The sequence below is a fragment of the Mustela erminea genome, chromosome 14 (genome assembly GCF_009829155.1).
Source record: "Mustela erminea isolate mMusErm1 chromosome 14, mMusErm1.Pri, whole genome shotgun sequence".
NCBI lineage: Eukaryota > Metazoa > Chordata > Mammalia > Carnivora > Mustelidae > Mustela > Mustela erminea.
In genome coordinates this window covers 80,928,113-80,948,002 of record NC_045627.1, presented here as the reverse complement: position 1 = coordinate 80,948,002, position 19,890 = coordinate 80,928,113, and the positions used below count along the sequence as shown (strand labels likewise).

At 39.9% G+C, this 19,890-nt stretch overlaps 1 protein-coding gene and 1 long non-coding RNA gene across 2 annotated transcripts in view; one reads left to right on the top strand and one right to left on the bottom strand.

Annotated features, from left to right (window-relative positions):
* The window catches only part of INPP5F (inositol polyphosphate-5-phosphatase F), a 77,181-nt gene that overhangs the window by 10,296 nt on the left and 46,995 nt on the right, over window positions 1–19,890 (bottom strand). Inside the window, exons 7-15 of the mRNA XM_032313706.1 lie at window positions 17,929–18,127; window positions 17,203–17,382; window positions 16,256–16,323; window positions 10,238–10,362; window positions 9,402–9,479; window positions 8,213–8,333; window positions 6,859–6,987; window positions 3,301–3,418; window positions 1,402–1,600 (exon numbers count right to left, since the gene is read on the bottom strand). Of these exons, the coding sequence (XP_032169597.1) occupies window positions 1,402–1,600; window positions 3,301–3,418; window positions 6,859–6,987; window positions 8,213–8,333; window positions 9,402–9,479; window positions 10,238–10,362; window positions 16,256–16,323; window positions 17,203–17,382; window positions 17,929–18,127 (1,217 nt within the window). The remainder of the gene's footprint in view (window positions 1–1,401; window positions 1,601–3,300; window positions 3,419–6,858; window positions 6,988–8,212; window positions 8,334–9,401; window positions 9,480–10,237; window positions 10,363–16,255; window positions 16,324–17,202; window positions 17,383–17,928; window positions 18,128–19,890) is intronic.
* Window positions 12,493–19,889, top strand: LOC116573546. The gene is made up of 3 exons (XR_004278868.1): window positions 12,493–12,754; window positions 13,547–13,710; window positions 19,321–19,889. It is a non-coding gene; the product is annotated as an uncharacterized LOC116573546 (long non-coding RNA).

Here is a 19,890-nt window from a genome sequence, read left to right as displayed (position 1 = left end):
GAATAGGGAGGGAGTGATCGCTAGTGAGTACAGGGCTTTCTCTGAGAGCAGTGCAAATGTGACTATACTAAAAGCTATTAAATTGTATGCTTTAAGTGGATGGATAATGAATTATATCTTAAAGGTGTTTTTAAAAACATATACACTGAACCCAGGAGTAAATGGCTAAGGCAGACAGGTACTAACTACTGAAGACCCCAAGCCTGACGGCTGGCTGGCTGGCTGTGAGCCGGCACAGGCCTTCCCAGAGCTGCTTCTCCCTGCTCCGTCAGAGTCGTCTTGCTCTGGGTCCACGGCTCTGGCTCAGCTGATAGACTGTACAAGCGTTCTGTAGCAACTCAGCTAACCAAAGAGCCAGTTTCCACATATACCTTCAGGGGAAAACTGTCCATCTACAAAATATCCAAGCTTTTGCAAATGAAGAAAAATACCAGTGGCGACTTTAAAGAAATTTTATCAGTATTATAAAGCATGGCAACCACAAGATGAAGTAGAGAAGAGCTAACAAAGCGGGTTCTTAAAGAACTGTGTAATCACGATGCAGACACACAGTTAATTTTGGAAATTCCAATGGACGCGTGATATCCATCAGAGAGTCATCCACCTGAGATGAAAATGAAGTGAATCTGAAGACGGTAATTACTCTGTATCTGAAAAAGCATCTCCTCTGGAATGAAAGGCAGAAGAAAAGACTGTTCTGAAACACTGCTGGCTCCTGCTCCAGCTCCTCCAGGGCCCAAATGGAAGGCTCCAGATCACCTGTGCCTCCCAAAGGGGCCAACACCGGGACCAGCCACAGGGTGTCAAAGTTCTCCCATTACCACAAAGATACCAAGACACTTGATAGGCAGGTCTCGGCCTTTTCTCGAAGACAACAAACAAAAACATGACCTTCAAAGTCACTGATTCCAAAGCACCAGCTTCATTATCTACTCCGTCCGCATCACCTTGTCTTACAGCTTCAAAGGCAGCAGTTTCTAGTAAAACAGTAATAGTGGGAAACACAGGAGGCAAGACAAAAACTAGCAAGCAGCTAACACCTTGCTTGTAGCAAGCTTTAAATAGCAGAGCTAAACACACTTCACATAGTTTTAACCTCCTCACCTAGGATACCAACTTTACATGGGAATTACAGGATTAGAAATCAAGTCAGCTATGAATGGCAGTTCTACAATTTGGATTTTTTAAAACATCAAATATTGCTTTAAAGTATTTTTCTTCATTACTGTGTTGTTGTAATGCCCCCTTAATTTTGCACCCAAGGTGAGTGCCTCAGTCAGCTTGATTTAGTGACCAGCCCTGTATCTGAAAACTGTCACGCATCACACATCCATGTCCCTAGCTTTATGGATGACCACTAGTACTAGTGTCCTTAGTTACTAGAACATCAGTCCAACTCACCTAGGGTCACAGTCAATGAGGGCCCAGCCCCCATGGAACTTTTCATCATCAGGCAGCAGTAACTTCATATAACTTTGTAGCAGCTGGCTAATCAGTTCCTGGTGGCTTCTCTGAGTCTCCTTGTGCAAAGCTTCATGTTCTTTCTCCTTGGTAAATATGGAATAAAGATCTTCCGTCACTGGAATGCCTTGCATCAAATCTAGAGTAGAAAGTGTTAATATCTATCATCATCTTACTTGGCTATAACATTTAAAACAACAGAACTCATAAGAAAACATAGGCATGAATGTTGGTGGTCTTGGATATGGCTTTTTTGTTTTAGATATGACACTAAAATCACAAGCAACAAAAACAAGAAAAATCAACAAAGTGGATATCATCACAAGAACTTTTGTGTCTCAAGGGCAAGATCATGAATGTGAAAAGACAACCCACACAATGGGTGAGAGTATTTACAATCATCTTATAGGGACCTGAATTCAGAATATATAAAGAATTCCTACAACTCAATAACAAAGACAAGCCGATTTTAAAATGGGCATGGGGGATGCCTGGGTGGCTCAGTCAGTGGGGTGTCTGCCTTTGGCTCAGGTCATGATCTCAGAATCCTGGGATGGAGTCCACGTCGGGCTCTCTGCTCAGTGGGAGCCTGCTTCTCCCTCTCCCTGCTGTTCCCCTGCTTGTACTCTCTCTCTGTCAAATTTTTTAAAACTTTAAAAAATGAAAAATAAAATAAAAATAAAACGGGCATAGAATCTGAACAGACAAGCTAACTTAGTCATGCTGTGGCATGCAGCTCTAGCTTTAGGAAGCACTGTAATCCATTCCCCACAGATGGGCGGGACAGAGACCGCCAGCTTCTGGGACAGAGATGCCGACCACTGGCCTTACGAGGGGAAACAGTAGGCTCAGACTGCTACTGGCCTCTCTCTCTCTCTCACCTCTGAAGAAATCCAGCTTCAGGATTCAGGTGAAGCTAATGTTGTGGACAGAGACAGAGACACAGAGCCTGGGTCTGCAGTGACATAACAGCCGCTAGGTCAATCAACGGAGGAAAGGTATCCTATTTTTCCCTGATTAAACTGCTAAAATCCAGCTTTCCAGTCAACACAAATCCTTCCTGTGGCAAAAACCAAACTTCTTTACACTAGACATCTCAAATTCCTAACTGGCCTGTGCCGAGGCCCTACTATGTCATGTATGACAAAAAATCAGATTAAAAAATAGGATTTAAAAAATATTCCCAGAGACCACAGGACAAGCTGTTACTTTGGTTTTAGTCCAGAAGGCTCTGCATTTACTTTAATCCTATGAGGTAATACTTCCATGCAAATTAAATTTAAAAAAATTTGCCAACGTATATATTGCACTGGGCAAGCTACCCTCCATTTCCTCTTCCAAATAATGATAAGAATTGGTTAGGATTATCCCTAAATCTGATAGGCTGATACTATGTTCATTCATTCTTACAGGAAAGGATGCTGTGCTGTCCACAGCAAGAACACATGATAAATGTCATGTGGGGGAAAGCAAGACCTCTCATTACATCTCACAGCCCTGAGTAATGGAAAAACAAATTGAATGTGGAATGTTCAGTTGATGAGGCTCTAGGCTACCTTGTTCCATACTCCAGGACCTCAACTCTGCTTTCTGTGACATGAACAGCAACCCGAAAAATACGTATGGAAATGAGTGGTTGCTTTTGTTGCCTCAGTCTAAAAAATTCATCAAATTCTAGTCATGTAAAAATCTGAACTTGATTTCTTGGGTAAGATGCTGAATATAGAAACACAAGTATATTATAAAACATGAACTATATTAATAAAGTTGGTTTCTGTGAAACCCTAGTCACAGAGGAATAACAAATTTTAAAGAAAGAAAAGCATTTAGGTTTCTTACCTATAACAGCTTGCCTATATGCATCCTTAAACCGATTCAGGTAATACCTATTTGCTGAGTTAACACCATCTTTCATAACTCCTGCTAACTTCCTTTCTCCTGTCCTTGTGAAGTCACCCTGTCAAGGAAAAAGTCATTTTGACAATTGATTCAAAACACAAGAATGTCCCCAGAGTCAGTGTGGGCTTTTAATACAAGGCCAAAATTCTGTAGGCTTTTTATTATAACTTCTAAATAATGTAGTTAAGTTAAAATATCTACTAGTATTTGGCTGTGACCCAAGCACATCAAATAATTAAAGTGCTATTTGTGGCATCAAGTCTTCACAGTTGGATGGTGCTTTAAAGTAAATCCTCTCTTGGCAGTCTGTAGAATTTCTATAATTTACAGGTCAAACTTCCTATATAACAAAAAGAAGATTTTCAAGCCTCAAACTTGTATGATACTCAAAAATCACAAATTTCTGATGTGGGAAAGTGTGGACAGTGCCCTAGAGTTTATTACAATGGGATGAAACCAGTGTGTGTGGACGTGTGTATATGGGGAGCAAGAGCAGAGAGTTCTGTCCCTTGCTGCCCATTATAATCGCTGTAGAATGAGCCAACGAAGATTTAAATGGTTTTGTTTTGTTTCTCTTGCTTTTCACAACAGCAGTGTCGGAGCAAGTCCCTAGAGGGCAGTGACTTAGCTGGAAGTCTGTGCCGCTTAATCATCTCTCCATCTCCCCCCACCCCTGGCAAGCACAAAAGTCTTCTTTTTGAGTTTGGTTTTTTTAGATCCTTCATATAAATGAGATCATGCAGCATTTCTGGGAAGAACTTGAGAAGGAATGGCATTAATTCTTCTTTAAATATTTGGTAGAATTTCCCAGTGAAACCATTTGGTCTTAGGCTTTTCTTTCTTGGGAGGTTTTGCTTACTGATTCATCAAATCTCCTTACTCGTTGGTCTGCTCCAATTTTCTATCTTTTCGAAAGTCAGTCTTGGTACGTTGTATGTTTCTAAAAATGTATCCCTTCCTTCTAAATTGTCCAATTTGTTGGCATATAACTGTTCAGAGCAGGCACCTGTGATTCTATGTATTTCTGTGATATTAGCTGTAATGTCACTTTCATTTATAATTTTGAGTCCTTTTTCCTCTTGATAAGTCTAGCTAAAGGTCTGTTGATTTTATCTCTTCAGAAAACCAACTCTTCAAAACAAAAAATAAAATAAAATAAAAAAGTTGTGCCAGAAAACCAACTCTTAGTTTTGTTGATCTTTTCTATTGTTTTTCCTAGTCTCCCTTTCAAATATTTCTGTTCTAAACTTTATTATTTCCTTCTTTCTGATAACTCTGGGCTTACTTTCTTCTTTTTCTAGTTTGTTGTAAAGTTAGTTCTAGTAAAGTTAGGTTGTTTGAGATCTTTCTTTTTTCTTAATGTAGGCATTTATAGCTATAAACTTTCCCTTTAGAACTGCTTTTGCCACATTCCCTAAGTTGTGTTTCCATTTTCATTTGTTTCAAGTTGGGTTGTTGTTGTTTTTTTTAATTTAACCCTTTTTGATTTCTTCTTTGACCCAGTGATTGTTCAGGAGTGTATTAATTTCCACATATTTATGAATTTTCTAATTTTTCTATTACCGATTTCTATTTTCATTTCACATTCATTTTCATTCATTTCTGACCACCACTGTGGTCAGAAAAGATACCCGAAACACCTTCTATCTTTTTGAACCTTGTTAAAACTTGTTTTGTGGCCTAACCTATCATGTGTCCTGGAAAATGTTCCACATGTGCTTCTGAAGAATATGTATTCTGCTGTTCCTAGATGAAATTTTCTATATACGTCTGCTGGGTCCAGCTGGTCTACCGTCCTGCTCAAATTTACTATTTCCTTATTGATTTTCTCCCTGGATGATCCACTGTGGAGAATGGGGTATTAAAATCCCCTACTGGGGTGCCTGGGTGGCTCAGTCAGTTAAGCGTCTGCCTTCGGCTCAGGTCATGATCTCAGGGTCCTGGGATCGAGTCCCACATTGGGCTCCCTGCTCAGCAGGGAGTCTGCTTCTCCCCTTCTCTGATTGTGCTCTGTCTCTCTCAAATAAATGAAATCTTGAAAAAATAAAATAAAGTCCCCTACTATTATTGTACTGCTATTTATTCTTCCTTTTAATTTTGTTAGTAATTGCTTTATATATTTAGATGTTCTAGTATTTCTCTTTAATCAGTAACTTGTACAAGGACTTCGAAAGTCCAATTTCCTTAATTAATAAAAAGCTTTTTTATATTTATCACTCAACCAGAAGATGGATTTGATGGCCTGTTGAGACTTGATACAATTTTTTTTTTTTTAAAGATTTTTATTTATTTATTTGACAGAGAGAGAAATCACAAGTAGGCGGAGAGTCAGGCAGAGAGAGAGAGAGAAGCAGGCTCCTGCTGAGCAAAGAGCCCGATGTGGGGCTCGATCCCAGGACACTGAGATCATGACCTGAGCCGAAGGCAGCGGCTTAATCCACTGAGCCACCCAGGCGCCCCAAGACTTGATACAATTTTTGGTAAGGAATATCCTGAGGAATGCCTCAGTGGCTCAGTCGTTAAGTGTCTGCCTTCGGCTCAGGTCAGCCCGGCATTGGGCTCCCTGCTCAGTAGGAAGCCTGCTTCTCCCTCTCCCACTTCCCTCCTTGTGTTCCCTCTCTCGCTGTATCTCTCTCTCTCCCTGTCAAAAATAAATAAATAAATAATCTTTAAAAAAAAGAAAAGAAATATCCAGAGATAAACTGTTACCTTGAAGGAAAATTAACATAAAACTAATGTAAACTAATTCCATCATTTCTTACTGGCCACAGAAGGGGTATTTGGTGCCTAGTAAACATGGTTTATATTTAAATTGAATTCTGTGAAGATTAGCTCTGTAGGATCTTCAAAAGACTTATTCATAACAACCACAAAAAGATAATAAAACATTTCGTCAGCGTTTACTGAGTGCCAGGAAATGGTCTAAGCCCTCACATGCATTAACTCATATAATCCCACGACAGTCTTGAAGTGTGTCTAGTATTATTCGGTTTTACAAATGAAGAGACACAGAGAGGTTAAGTGACTTGCTCAAGATTGCGAAGCTAGTAAGGGGCAGGACTGGGATTCAACTTCAGCAGAGGCAAATATACTCGGGACCGTATTCTAACAACAGACATGTTCTATCCGTGTAACATTTCAAAAACCAATTATTTCACACAGAATTCCCGATTTCCAAACTCCCTTGAGAAACTGGAAGATCTAGCCACCCTGGGCCTCTGTCCGCAGAAGGAAGCAGAACAGCCCCCTCCCGAGACAACAGGAGCTCTTCCTTAGGTCTGTCCCATTTCCTCCTTTAAGCTAATGGGTGCTCCCTTTTCCTGGCCCTAGGAGAGCTGGAATACGTGACCCCTGCATGAACCAAACTTTCCAGAAAGGAGTCAAGTACATAGACTACCATCTGTAGCCCAAGTAGCTTTCTCTCAAAAAGAAGGTTGTTTTAAAACCCCCTCCTGTGTCCCACAGAATGACCCACAAAAGCTGGCCGTCGGTGTTTACCTTCAGAGCGGCGGTGCCAGCATACTGTCTGCTAATGGAGTCCCCGTTGTTGGCCCACATTATCTGATAGATCCGATTACATTTCACTGGCAGTGGCTGTTCTGGGGGCATCACACCTAATTTTTTCAGCTAAAATTAACACATTGGTGGATTAGCTGCATATCAGGCAGGAAACCATAGCATAAAATATACATTGCAGCAAAAGGAAGCATGTTCATGTACAATTTTGGACCCTCAAATAAAAGAAATGGTGTTTCCGGACGTTTCCAAAATAGAGCACAATTGAGAGAGAGTTTTATCAATTGCTACACATGATTAAACAGAATGAAATATTTCACTGTCTTGGTGTCATTTTTAACGTGTAGGCTTATATTCTATTCTGTCTTTGTTTTAAATTTGCCGATACAGTGAGACTATCAAAAAAGCCTCTTGAAACAACAACATTAGCAGTAGCAGAGCCATGAGTGCCCAGAAGGTGCGAGCCCTGGGTGGAGAATGGGGTTCTGAGAGCTGTTTTTATACGACTTATCTCATTGGCTCCTGGTAACAACCTGCTGCAATCCATACTCTTATTACGTCCCTTTTAAGGATGAAGACATAGAAGCTGAGAGAGGCCGAGCTTTTCCATGGGGTCAACACCAAATACGTGGTAGACCCAGGGCTTAGACTCAAAACCTGGCTGCTTTGTGCACAGTGAGAAGGAAGACACTCACCATCTCAAAACACAGTACCGAGGTTCCATCAAAAACGCCCAGACCCCATGCTAAGAATGTCTACCTTGAGAACGCAACACTCAGGTGTTGTGGGGCTGGAGACCTAAAGGGGGACACTGAGTAACAGATGCTGGAACTGCAGGAAGCAGCCGCCACCAACAGGAGTGGAGGATAAAAGCTAGTTCTGTGGCACCAAAGGAGCCAACAGCTGCAGAGAAGGCGCCACAAGACAGGCGAAGCAGCTTGTCCCTTCCTCCTCCTCCAGCCTCACGGTCTTCCTCTGGCGCCTCCTACTGGCAGAGTCTCACACAGCGCCAGCTGGCTGAGCAGAAGGCACCGCAGACCCCAAGCCCCAAACGTACAAGACCCGATGTGGAGCTAAGAGGAAAAAGGTGTATGGCCACACAGGCCCACCCGATCGACGACGGTGAAATGCTGGGCCTCACATTTTTGAAATGAGTACTTAAGAAAATGCCACTTAAATCAACTTATTTCCACTGAAGGTTGTACTTTCCAGGTTTTAATGCAACTGTCTGTATGCTGTAAATGTTCTACAGAACGATTTTATGTACTTGTTTACATGTGGGAAAGAAGCAGAAATGAATACTTACAATGCAGCACCCTCCCCACCCCCCAATTACCTGCTGTTCCATGACCACGCGGGCGATGGCGGCTTGGACCACGTTGGTGCGATCCAGGCAGTCCATGCAATTGACACGAAAAATCCCTTCTTGTTTACATATCACCCCGGCTTGATCGACCCTTTTTCAAAAATAGATTGGGATTATTTTACAATATGAAATACCTTAATGAGGTTTTCAAAAACCACAGTTCCTTAGAATATAGCAGTAACTAACCAGGAGCACTGGTTATCCACTTGATGGAATACTATGTGACAGGCATTACTGAGCACTTCGCGGACACTGTTGTTAACTCACACAATAAGTTGATAAGACATTATTATCCCCATTTTAAAGACAAAAGAAAATAAAACTGAAGGGCAGACTAAGCAGACCTGACACAATCCTGGATTATGCTCTTCTATACATTAAAGCCAGAAAGCATTTTAATTTTTTTTTTAAGATTTTATTTATTCATTTGACAGACAGAGATCATAAGTAGGCAGAGAGGCAGGCAGAGAGAGAAAGGGAAGCAGGCTCCCTGCTGAGCAGAGAACCCAACTCAGGGCTTGATCCCAGGGCCCTGGGATCATGACCTGAGCCAAAGGCAGAAGCTTTAATCCACTGAACCACCCAGGCGCCCCCAGAAGGCACTTAAAACACCATCTTGCCTGTCCCTTTTGACTGCAAGGAGAAATGCATCTCAGTGCATCTAGCTCGAGCAGACAAAGTCACTTTACCACTCAGTGAGGAGTCCTGCAGACGCCTTGTGTGTCTAATTTCTCTGTCTAATCAAATGTTCTCTCCAATCCTTTAATCCAGTTTCTTCTTCCTACAACTCCCTCCTGCTGATAATTTTCATTTTCCCCTCTCTGGTAATTCTGAAATGCCTGCACACTGAGACCAAGTACCTCGAAGCCAAGTTAGGGATGTTGAGAGAGAAGAGAAAGAGGAAATGTCGACCACGGAACATCTACTGGAGTTAAAGAACAGCCAGAGAGTGCGTCACTCCATTTTGCCTGACCACCTGACACCTCTGCCCTGTTCTAAGCTATCACTGCCCAATGACGGCCACTCTTGAAAAGGAAAATGGGAATTGGGAAGCAAAATGAAAGAAAAATGCTTTTTCAGCTTGCTGCTATTAAGTAGTACCAAATACATGTGATTTCACAGACTAAGTTTATATCAAATTGACTTATGAAATACCTACCAACACCACTTCATGTCAAGGATAATGTCATAAATGGCATCTGTTAGTGTTTGAACATTCTCAAACTTCATTCCTCGGCTAAAATTCATGCCAAAGGAAAAAAAAACCCAACTTTAGTAACTTTTTTTTTTTTTTCAGCTTAAGATACAATATTTAAAGTAGCTTGGAAAAATTAAAATTATAGCTTTAAGTACATGCGGTTAACATCACTATAAATTATATGGGCAACTATATAAATGTTTATAATTAATCTGCATTGTGAAAGAAAATATATTTAAGAATACACTGAAACATATCACAGGTATCAGAAGCTTCTTTCCCCCACCAAATTTTCAATACCTGGGTAGATGAACCCACATTAGAGCCAGGATTATGACAAAAGAACCGGCTTTCAGAGTACACACAGGTTAAAGTTACCATCAAAATGATTCACCGATTATTTTTTTTCCGGAGCAAATGCTGGTGAGGTTGATCCATAGGGAAAGGAGTATTACTAATACGCAATAAAGGCGAGACAAGAGAATGACTTTTAAGTAAGGGGACTCAATTACTTTTGCCAGGCTTGGACCGAAGCAGAAAGGAAAAGCTCCAGAAGTTCTTCAGGTGACAAACAGAAAAATGGAACTCTCATGTTGTTTTGGAAAAAAAGGACTAAATAATGCAGGAACAATTAAATTTTCAGCCAAAATAAAGCTCATGTGAAAATCAAAACTAAATAACAATGACAAGAAGAGATGTTTCTTTCCGATAGGAAGACAGGAAGCGACAGGTTGCCATGGCAGCACGTGCCGCAAACACAGGACCGGGTCAGAACTCCCGTCAGGAAGCCCTCTTACCAGTGCTCGTGGAAGTCAAATGAGACGTAAGTGAGCTGTGAGCTGTTGTAGAGTAACACTTGCTTCAGGTACGCATCACCAATAATTTTCTCCCTGCCTGCCTGGTCTACCAAGTTAATAATAACCTGTGAGAGTAAGGAAAAACGAATTCAGTTTAGTCAGACGTTAAAAACTCAATGTGTTTTTTAATCACTTTATTTGGAATTATGTTTTAGAAATATTTTATAGCCACAATTAGAAATTTATCCCTTCAAGCATCCATTTTTTCCATAAAATTAGGCTTTCACTTGTTGTATTTCAGTTTATGAGAATCATTTACGTAAATAGCATTAATAGCTATCTTATGCACTATGTATTTGCAATAACCAATTGGGATACAAAATAAAAACCAGGTCCTTTATCATAGCAAGTATTTAAGTTATTTATAATAATTTTTAAAAGAAATATATGAGACCTACATATGGACACTATAAAACTGCTGAAATACCAAAAAGAAAATCTGAGTAAATGGGAAGACACTATGATGCCAGATAGCAAGGTTCAGTGCTGTAAGGATGTCAAGTCTCTCCAGATTAATTTGAACATTTAACAATCCCAATCAAAATTTGATCAGCTCTTCCTATGGACTTGACAAGTTAATTCTAAAGTTCATCCGGAAGTATAAATATGCAGAATAAGCTCTGAAAACTATTAATAAAAGAGGACTAGACCCACTGAAGAGCAAAACATACTCGTAAGTCTACAGCAGTTAAGATGGTAGTACTTGTGTAGAAACAGAGGAATGACCCATAGAACAGGACAAATAGCCAAGATACAGACCACATACACTGAGGAATCTAAACTATGGTAACAGTATAATTCTGGGGGAAGTCCAGAATATTCTAGAATAGAGGGGAGAAACTTACTTTAGCCCCTACATCTCATTATGCATAAATTATAGCTGCATTAAGGACCTAAATATTTTTTTAAGTTATAAAAAAAGAATATTTGGGGTGATGTTTCCATACCTCTAGAATGGGACATGACTTTCTAAGCATAAGATTAAAAACCAGAGGCATAAACAAAAAGATGGACAAATGTGACAACATGAAAATTTAAAACCTCTGTAACTAATGACAATAAAAGTAAGCAAAGGTAAAACAACAAAACAAAAAGAAACAAAAAACTACCTGGGGGAATATATCTGTAACACAAAACCAATAAGATGTAAGAGTGCTATAAATTTAGTTAGAAAATAAGAATAAAGGATACAGAGGAAATTCACAAGAGAAAATACACAGAACCAACAGACATGAGGCTACAACTGTTAATAATCAGAAAGGGAGACAAACCAAGAAACGGACTCTTCTTAACTATGGAGAACAAACTGATGGTTATTGGAAGGGGTGCTGGGGGGGACGGGAGAAACAGGTGACCGGGGTTAAGGAGGACACTTGTTGGGATGAGCATGAAGTGTTGTGTGGAAGTACTGAATCACTATCGTGTACACCTGAAACATTATACCGTAGGTTAACTCACTGAAATTTAAATAAAAACTTTTTTTTTTTTAAGATTTTACTTATTTGTTTGATAGAGATCACAAGTAGGCAGAGAGGCAGGCAGAGAGAGAGAGGAGGAAGCAGGCTCTCACCGAGCAGAGAGCCTGATGCGGGGCTCCATCCCAGGACCCTGAGATCATGACCTGCGCTGAAGGCAGAGGCCTAACCCTCTGAGCCACCCAGGTATCCCCTAAATAAAAACTTTTTAAAAAGCCCAAAGAAATACAAATTTATAACAGAAAACTAGTTTTCACCTATCCAGAGGCAAACATTGAATCCTAAACAGAGTCAGCATTGGTGAGTATATGAGAAAGTGAGCACTGGCTCCCATTCTTGCTGAGAGTATAAACTGTTGTGATCTTCTGGGGATCAACCGAGGGGCAGGTGTCAATATTATCTACCTACTATTTGCCCTAGCTGTTCTGCTTCTAGAAACATACTCTATGAAGCACATAGAATCCCCAGATATATGAACGTTGCTTTCTGGAAAATTTTTACACTAGCAAAAACTATATCCTAAGCCTGCATCAATGGAGAAATAGAGAAAAAACAGCCATGAAACATTAAGTGAAAACAGTTGCAGAATAGTATATATCGTACAGCGCTCCACTGACTTAATTTTATAAATGTGTATTTATGCAGGTGCAAGATGGTTTTTGCTGCAAATGACAAATCACTGACTCAGATCTTAGAAAAAGAAGTCAGGAGGTTGCATGGTTCTAGAATTGCTTAATTCAGTGGTACCAATACCAAGTCTTTCCATCTTTCCTGCCATCTTTGGCATATTGGTCAGGGCTCAGGTTAGTTCGTTCACAGTTTTGACACTGAAGCAGCATATCAAGTCCAAACACAACCACCACGGAGGGACTGTTGATTCCTGTATCTCTTTTTAGCACAGCAGGAAATCATTCCCAGAAGCGTCCAGGAGACTTCCCTCACATCATACTTCACTGGCCCAGCTGCCGATGAACACACACAGGTCAGTGCCCAAACCGGTCACGGGCAACAGGAACAGTGGAGCCACCCTGAGTCAGACCGACCTGCGGGTCCGCCTCTCAGAGAGCGACTGGGGGAGGGGGGGTTGCGCGGAGCAGGTGGGTAAGGGAACATTACTGGGGTACTGTTAGAAAGGAGGAGATGTCTGCTCAGAACATACACAGATAAAACTGATGTGTCCAAACAGTTTTTGAAAGTCAACACAGAGCAGGGATGAAGGTGCTGAGGAGGTTACTCCTTCTGCTTCCTTTACACATCTCAGTACTGCTACAGTTCGCACAATGATTATGGGTTACATTTTTTTAAAGTTTTTATTTATTTTTTAGTAATCTCCATACCCAGCATGGGGCTCGAACCCACAACCCTGAGATCAAGAGTCACAGGGCTCCTCCAACTGAGCCGCCAGGTGCCCCTATGTGTTATATCGGAATCGTGGCTTACTTTCTGTAATGCTAGTGATAACTCCACATACTGCTGATACATGAACTTATTCACACTGTAAAAAGTTCAAATGTAGATAAAGGTCAAATCCTTCTTCACTTCAACACAGACCCACAGCCTTCCCCGGAGGTGATGAGGGTTCGCAGCATGCTGTGTGCCCTTTGAGCCCATATAAACGTGTGCTGATACACATGCGCATCCACATATGTGTGAGAACACAGATATGGAAAAGAATTACATGGTTTTGTTTTGTGGGTTTTAAATGGCAACACACCATATGCTGTTACAGTCTTTACTCACTCTACTGTGTGATTTCAACATCTTTCCACGCTAGTACACACAGATCTACATCTCTGCCTCGTTTCTAAGCCATTGTATCCAATGCTTTACATGTGCCACACTTCATCCGCTGACCTCCTGATCAACAGTCGGGGTTCTGTGACGCTGCAATCAACATTCTTGGAGAGACCTCGTGGATTGAACGCCGGTTTCTCTCAGGTAGACTTAAGATTTTTTTGTCTTGGAGTTCCAGTTTTTCCACGTCCTTAACAAAACTTGGCTTATACTATCTTTTTATTTTAGTCATTCTGGTTGTCAGTGGTTTTACTTTGCATTTCCTGGATGGCTGATGAAATGGAACACCTGTCATATGTTTACTGGCCTGTTAAATATACCTTTCTGTGAACTCTGCTCAAGTGTTTTGTCCAGTTTTCTTTCAGGCCAGACATCTTTTTGGGGAGGGGGGTTTATAAGACTTATTTAAAAAATAAGTTTTAAATAAGAGTTCTAGATATGAGTCTTTTGTCTTAGATGTATATTTTTAAAAATCTGAAATATCTTCTCCTACTCTGTGAATTGCTTTTCCATTCTCTCAATGGTGCCGCTTAATAAATAGAAGTTCTTTATTTTACTATTTTTAAAGAGATTTATTTATTTGAGAGCGAGAGAGAGTGTGTGTGCTTGAACAGTGTGAGCAGAGTGAGCAGGGAGAGGGAGGAGAGCGGACTCCCCGCTGAGGGGGGACCCAACGTGGGGCTCAACGCAGGGCGGGACCACCCTGAGATCCCTACGTGAGCCAAAATCAAGAGCTGGAGGCTCAAACGACTGAGCCACTTAGGTGCCCCCATTATTTATTTTTTAAGTTATTTATTTAAGTAATCTCTATACCCAACATGGAGCTTGAACTCACTCTAATTTATTAATATTTTCATTATGGTTGGTGATTTAAGTCCTATCTAATTTTAATGCAGTTTCAATAAATACATGATAAAACTTCAATAGAGTTAAAAATTTAGTAAAGTCAAATGTATTATTATTTTTCACTATGGTTAGTGCTTTTTTAAAATTTTTATTTATTTTTAACATCTAATTGCATATATTAGTTTCTATGGTGTCAGCAGCAAAGCTGATCAAACTTAGTCAAGTTTGATCAATTATACAAACATATAAGGATTTCTCAAGGAAAAGTGGTCTCCCTGAAAGCAAGGGGGCCTAATTATTTTAATTAGGCCTTCATATTCTAAAGCATGACCCTAGAAATCATAGGTGAATTTGAAATTGAGAAGTCATAGATGATTGTGTTAGCTAACTCAAAAAGAGACTGAGGTATTGGTTAGCACTTTTTTTTTCTTTTTTTTTAAAGATTTTTTTTAAATTTATTTGACACAGAGAGAGAGAGAGAGAGTTCACAAGTAGGCAGAGAGGCAGGCAGAGAGAGAGGAGGAAGCAGGTTCCCCACCGGGCAGAGAGCCCAATGCGGGTCTTGATGCGGGGCTCGATTCCAGGACCCTGGGATCATGACCTGAGCCGAAGGCAGAGGCTTTAACCCACTGAGCCACCCAGGTGCCCCTTGGTTAGCACTTTTTAAGCCCTAATTAAGGCTTAATTAGGTCAAAAAGGTGTTCTTGGGGCACCAAAGAGAGGCTGGGGGAAGGCCGTGGGACTTTAAAAGGGAAAAAAAAAGAACTTCTCTATTTTCCTTTAAAAGGTTCATGGTTTAACTTTTCAAAGTCAGATCCATATCCACCTGGAAATGATTTCTATATATAATATTTAGTATAGATATCAAAAAGCAAAACTACTGGACTAACGATCTAATAAGCATATTTTGATTGATAATGCCATTTGTAACAGCTGTACCGACTTCTGTTTCCACCAGCAATGTGTCAGAGTTCTCATTTCCCCAATTACTTGTCTTTATCTCTTATTATCAACTTCATACTTTTTTTCAGTCTGAGGGCTTGCTTTTTTATTTTCCTGCTCAGGCTGTCTTTGCAAGGATTGCACAAAGTGCATATATTAATTTTGGAAGAACTGACATCTCTTCAGTACTAGTCCTTCCTGCCAGACACATGGTATTTTCTCTCTGTTTATTCAGGTTTTCTTTTGTGTTCTAGTCATTCTTTCTCCCACTTCCCGCCTCCATATACATGCTACCTTTTTTGTCTGTTTATTAGGTTTTAGGTTATTTCTTCCTATTTTTTGTTGTTGCTGTTACTGTTAGAAAAATGCATCCTATAGCATTACACATTCAGACTGGTCATTGCTGATGGGTAAGACTTACTGATTATTCTATAGGAATCTCATCTGAAATCTAGTCATCTTATTGAACTTGGAATTTTACTCAACAGTTTTCACTTGATTTTAGTCTATATGATCACATTCCTACATATGAATATGTAAGAAAGATGGGCAGAGAAAAAAGACATTGAGAGATACATATCAAGTTATCTTCTGGAGGTGGGACTATAGTTGTACTGAGAGATGCCTTTCATTTCTTACTCTAGATAATTTCTGGCCTGTGGTAACTAACTGACAGACTGATCTCTTAGCTAAAAACAGTCTAAAGTAGCTGATTCAGTGATAATTCTTCTTAAGGAATATTGAAAATACTCTTAGCTTATGTGTTCTTCAACTTCATGACAAGATGCCATTTTTCTTAATTATGAATAGTACATTGTTATTTTCATGAAATTTAAAGAAACAGATATATAATCATGGCTGAATATGAAGGAACATTTTATTACTACAGATCAAAGCCCACCTGTTTTTTGTAAATTTTCAGTTGTTCTTCGAAATGGGCACAGAAATAGGCAACAGTGTCCTTTTCACCTACAAAGAAGTGATACAAAATCTATTTTTCCTTCTAATGTTTGAGACAGAAATTAGTGTCTATTCCATCTTTAATTTTACGTTTCAATAATTTATTGACAACCAAATGTAACTAAGATGGTCCAAAACCACTATTTTAAAATAAAATGCAAAGCCAAAGATCCTCGTTCCCTTTTTCCCAATCAGACTGAACTGAACTACATTGGAAGTACACACTGTGAAACTAGGACCTTTATTGTTCATGCATCCGGCCTATTGTTAGAAAGAGCTCCATGTAATTTATAGTAAGAGACTAAAAACTGAAGGTTTACTGGATTCTCACAAAAATATACTGAGTTTTGAGAGAAAATATTCTGTGAACAATTTTCAAAATCAACCTCATTGAGTAATCTGATTAGACTGACACATGATTTAGCTATTTCTGTGCTACAGTTAAAATACTGGAAGAAGTTAAATCCTCAGTATTTAAAACAAAAACAAACCTTTCACAGTGAGACATCTGAGTAAAGGCATCTTATCTATTTTTTGTAGATGCCATCTTCAGATATTTCCTACTTTTATAATACTGGCTACGTTTACCCTTTTCCAAAAGTAAGCATTTAAGAAAGTATTCTCCAAGGAAACAATGGTTTAAAATCTGTGAAACAAGCTAATTTTACTCTATTGCTAGGGAATTTTTTTATTGTTAAATAACTTACTTAGATTATCAACAATCATTATTATTCCTGCAAATACTATATCACTACTAAATTTCACACAGTTTTATTATTTTAACTGAAGTACCAAGCCCAGCAAATCAAAACCCATAAAATAACTAATATTTTAAAAAATATTCTCTCTGAAATCATCACTTGCAAACCAAGTAACTGACAAGCTTACTTTTGTCCAGCCGGGGTCGCGGATTATATCGATACCCAACCTGGCTCCAAAAGACAGGCACGGAGCCTCGTGTTTGAATAAAGGACAAAGTATGATTATGAACATGAATTAACTGCTCAGTTTCCACATAATTCGCCACATTCCCATTTTTATCCACTCCTCTCCGTTTGTAACGCATTCCTAAAAGACAATTAAAACAGAAAACAGCAACGTAAAGAAATGATTTAGTCTGATCAGATATGCTCCTTAACCAAGGACGTCTTTTAGGATAGCTTAAAGGATCTCATGTGCAACCAGCAGGCAGAACAGTAACAACTTCCCCCAAACTCATAACGATATGCATCATTGTTTTTTAAAAGTTGAAGCGAAGATACTTTCTGTGAACTGAAAGGGAAGGGTTTTCCCAAGGGTGCTAGCACTCAGGAAGGATTTATTACCATGATCCAGGCTGTCAGTGGGAACAATGGTATTTAGAAGCGCATCCCAAGTGACTCTCTTCTCTTCTCCATATATATACCTCCTTTTCTTTCTGCTTTTGTTAACTCTCCCCCATGCACCTCCCTCCAGAAATTGGTCCCCAATTACATCACACTATTTAGAGTCACTGAGCACTTTGAAGCCAATTATGTTTCCAAATCCATTATTGTCATTAGCATTTCAACACATCTGCAGCTTTACCATTCTCATCTAAATTTCACTTGCACACGATTTCTGCCCTCTACTCACCTGCTCTGTGCCTACTTCGGCGTGAAATGAGAGCCACTAGAAATCGTGGGTGAATGTCATCTACACAGGTGGACTCCTGAGGGGGGGTCTCTGGGCTGCTTTTCTCATCATCAGATGATTCATTATAATTAACCACCAATTCTTCAATCTGCACGAAACCTTGGATAATGGGGATAATCCAGAAGTCCACCTCTGGTGTCTGAAAACAAATATGAGCATCATATTGCTTCCCTCTGTACAGCACAGCTGCTCCCTTAAACCCATACAGAAGCTAGCACGTATTTGTGAGTTTACCAGAAGGAGAAACCTTCTATTTTTTAACCATGTTTCCTGCATATTGGAGGATGGCAGGAAGGAAGGAGGGAGGAGGACAAAGGGGAGAGCCTTTCCTGTTCTCGGTGGTGACCAGTTCAAAAAGAGCTGCCTGACGGGGGCCTGGCTCACTTGGTTGATAGAGCACATGACTCTTGATTGCAGGGTCGTGAGTTCGAGCCCACTGTTGGGTATAGAGATTTCTTTAAAAAAAAAAAAAAAAAAAAAAAAAAAGCTGCCTGAGAGGGCCCCCAACATAGACACCACACTGCCTGGTAACAAACTCAAGCTCTACCACTTACTCACTCACTCAGGTAAATCACTTAACCTCACCGTGCCTCAATGTCCTGCTTTGAGAAAGAAGAGAGACCATTACCTCATTAGACTGTGTAGAAGAGTAAAATGTAAAAAGGGTTTGGCTTAGCTCCTGCCTTATCATTAAGTATTTAACAAATGTAGCGATTGTGATTATTCCCCTTGGCACAGAAATGGACGAACAAACAAAAACCAACATAGAGGTTGAGTCTTCACTCCCCATTGCATCAAGGCTTTAATAAAATACAACCAACTCTGATCACCTTGTTATAAGCAAAGACTGACTCTGTTTTCTAGTTTAGAAAAAAAACTTGCCTTGCCAAGCTAAAATCCACATAGCAAATGAATCAAAACAAAACAAAAAATCCTTCCACGAGTATCTTATTTTACCAAGTCACCCAACATAATTAGGAGTATATTAATTACACTTAGACACATCTGCTTCTGTGCTTTTCAGGCTAAGAATACTCGAATTTCCCAGCTGACTGTGTGCAGGGACAGTAAAGGTAAAAATTGCTCTAGGCAGCTGCTCTTGCTCTTTCTCTCACATCTCCACAACCGTATCCAGCCTTAGCCTTGGCATGACCTTCAAACCTACCTCATTGTTCACAGCCACATAAGCCAGGACCTGTCCCACGGTTATGTTTTGTTTTACGGAGCACGCAGATAGGGTCTTAGGAAGGTGGTTAGAATTGAAAATAGTGAAGTGTCTATTTGCATTCATTATTCTTACCACCATCCTCATTGTTTGTGTTTTTGTTCCAGCAATCATGCAAAACTCTTGACAGGAAAAGAGAAATGTACACTGCCAAATGCATCTCGACTGCAAGTCATCGGTTTTAATGGTAATTCCAAGTGTCTGACAAAAACTCTGCCAAACATATTAGAACTCAGTATGTCAGCAAACGGCAAAAATTTGCATTACAGTCACCTTTCTTTTTCTCCCCATCACTGAATTTCTGTGGTCATAGTTTGGTCAGCCTCATAAAAAGAGCTGAGAACATTTTCAAGCCTCATTCTGAAGAGAGGCATGGTAGATATCTAGTGGTAGACACTGCTCAAGTTCAAAATCATTTATACTAACCACTGCCAAGGGGGAGAGGAAGAAAGGAGAAAAAGGGGTTGAAATTTTCGAAAAGTTAATGAAAAGACAATATGTTACCCATTCAGCTATTTGCCTACTTTGTGTCCAGAACAGTAACTAGCACCCAGCAAGCCTTCCATACATATTTGTGGACTGAGTGAATGAATTGTCCTTGGATGGTCATAACTCTGAAATACGGGACAAAGTAAAGGAACAAAGTAATCACTAACCTGGAAGGAACCTTAAGCAAT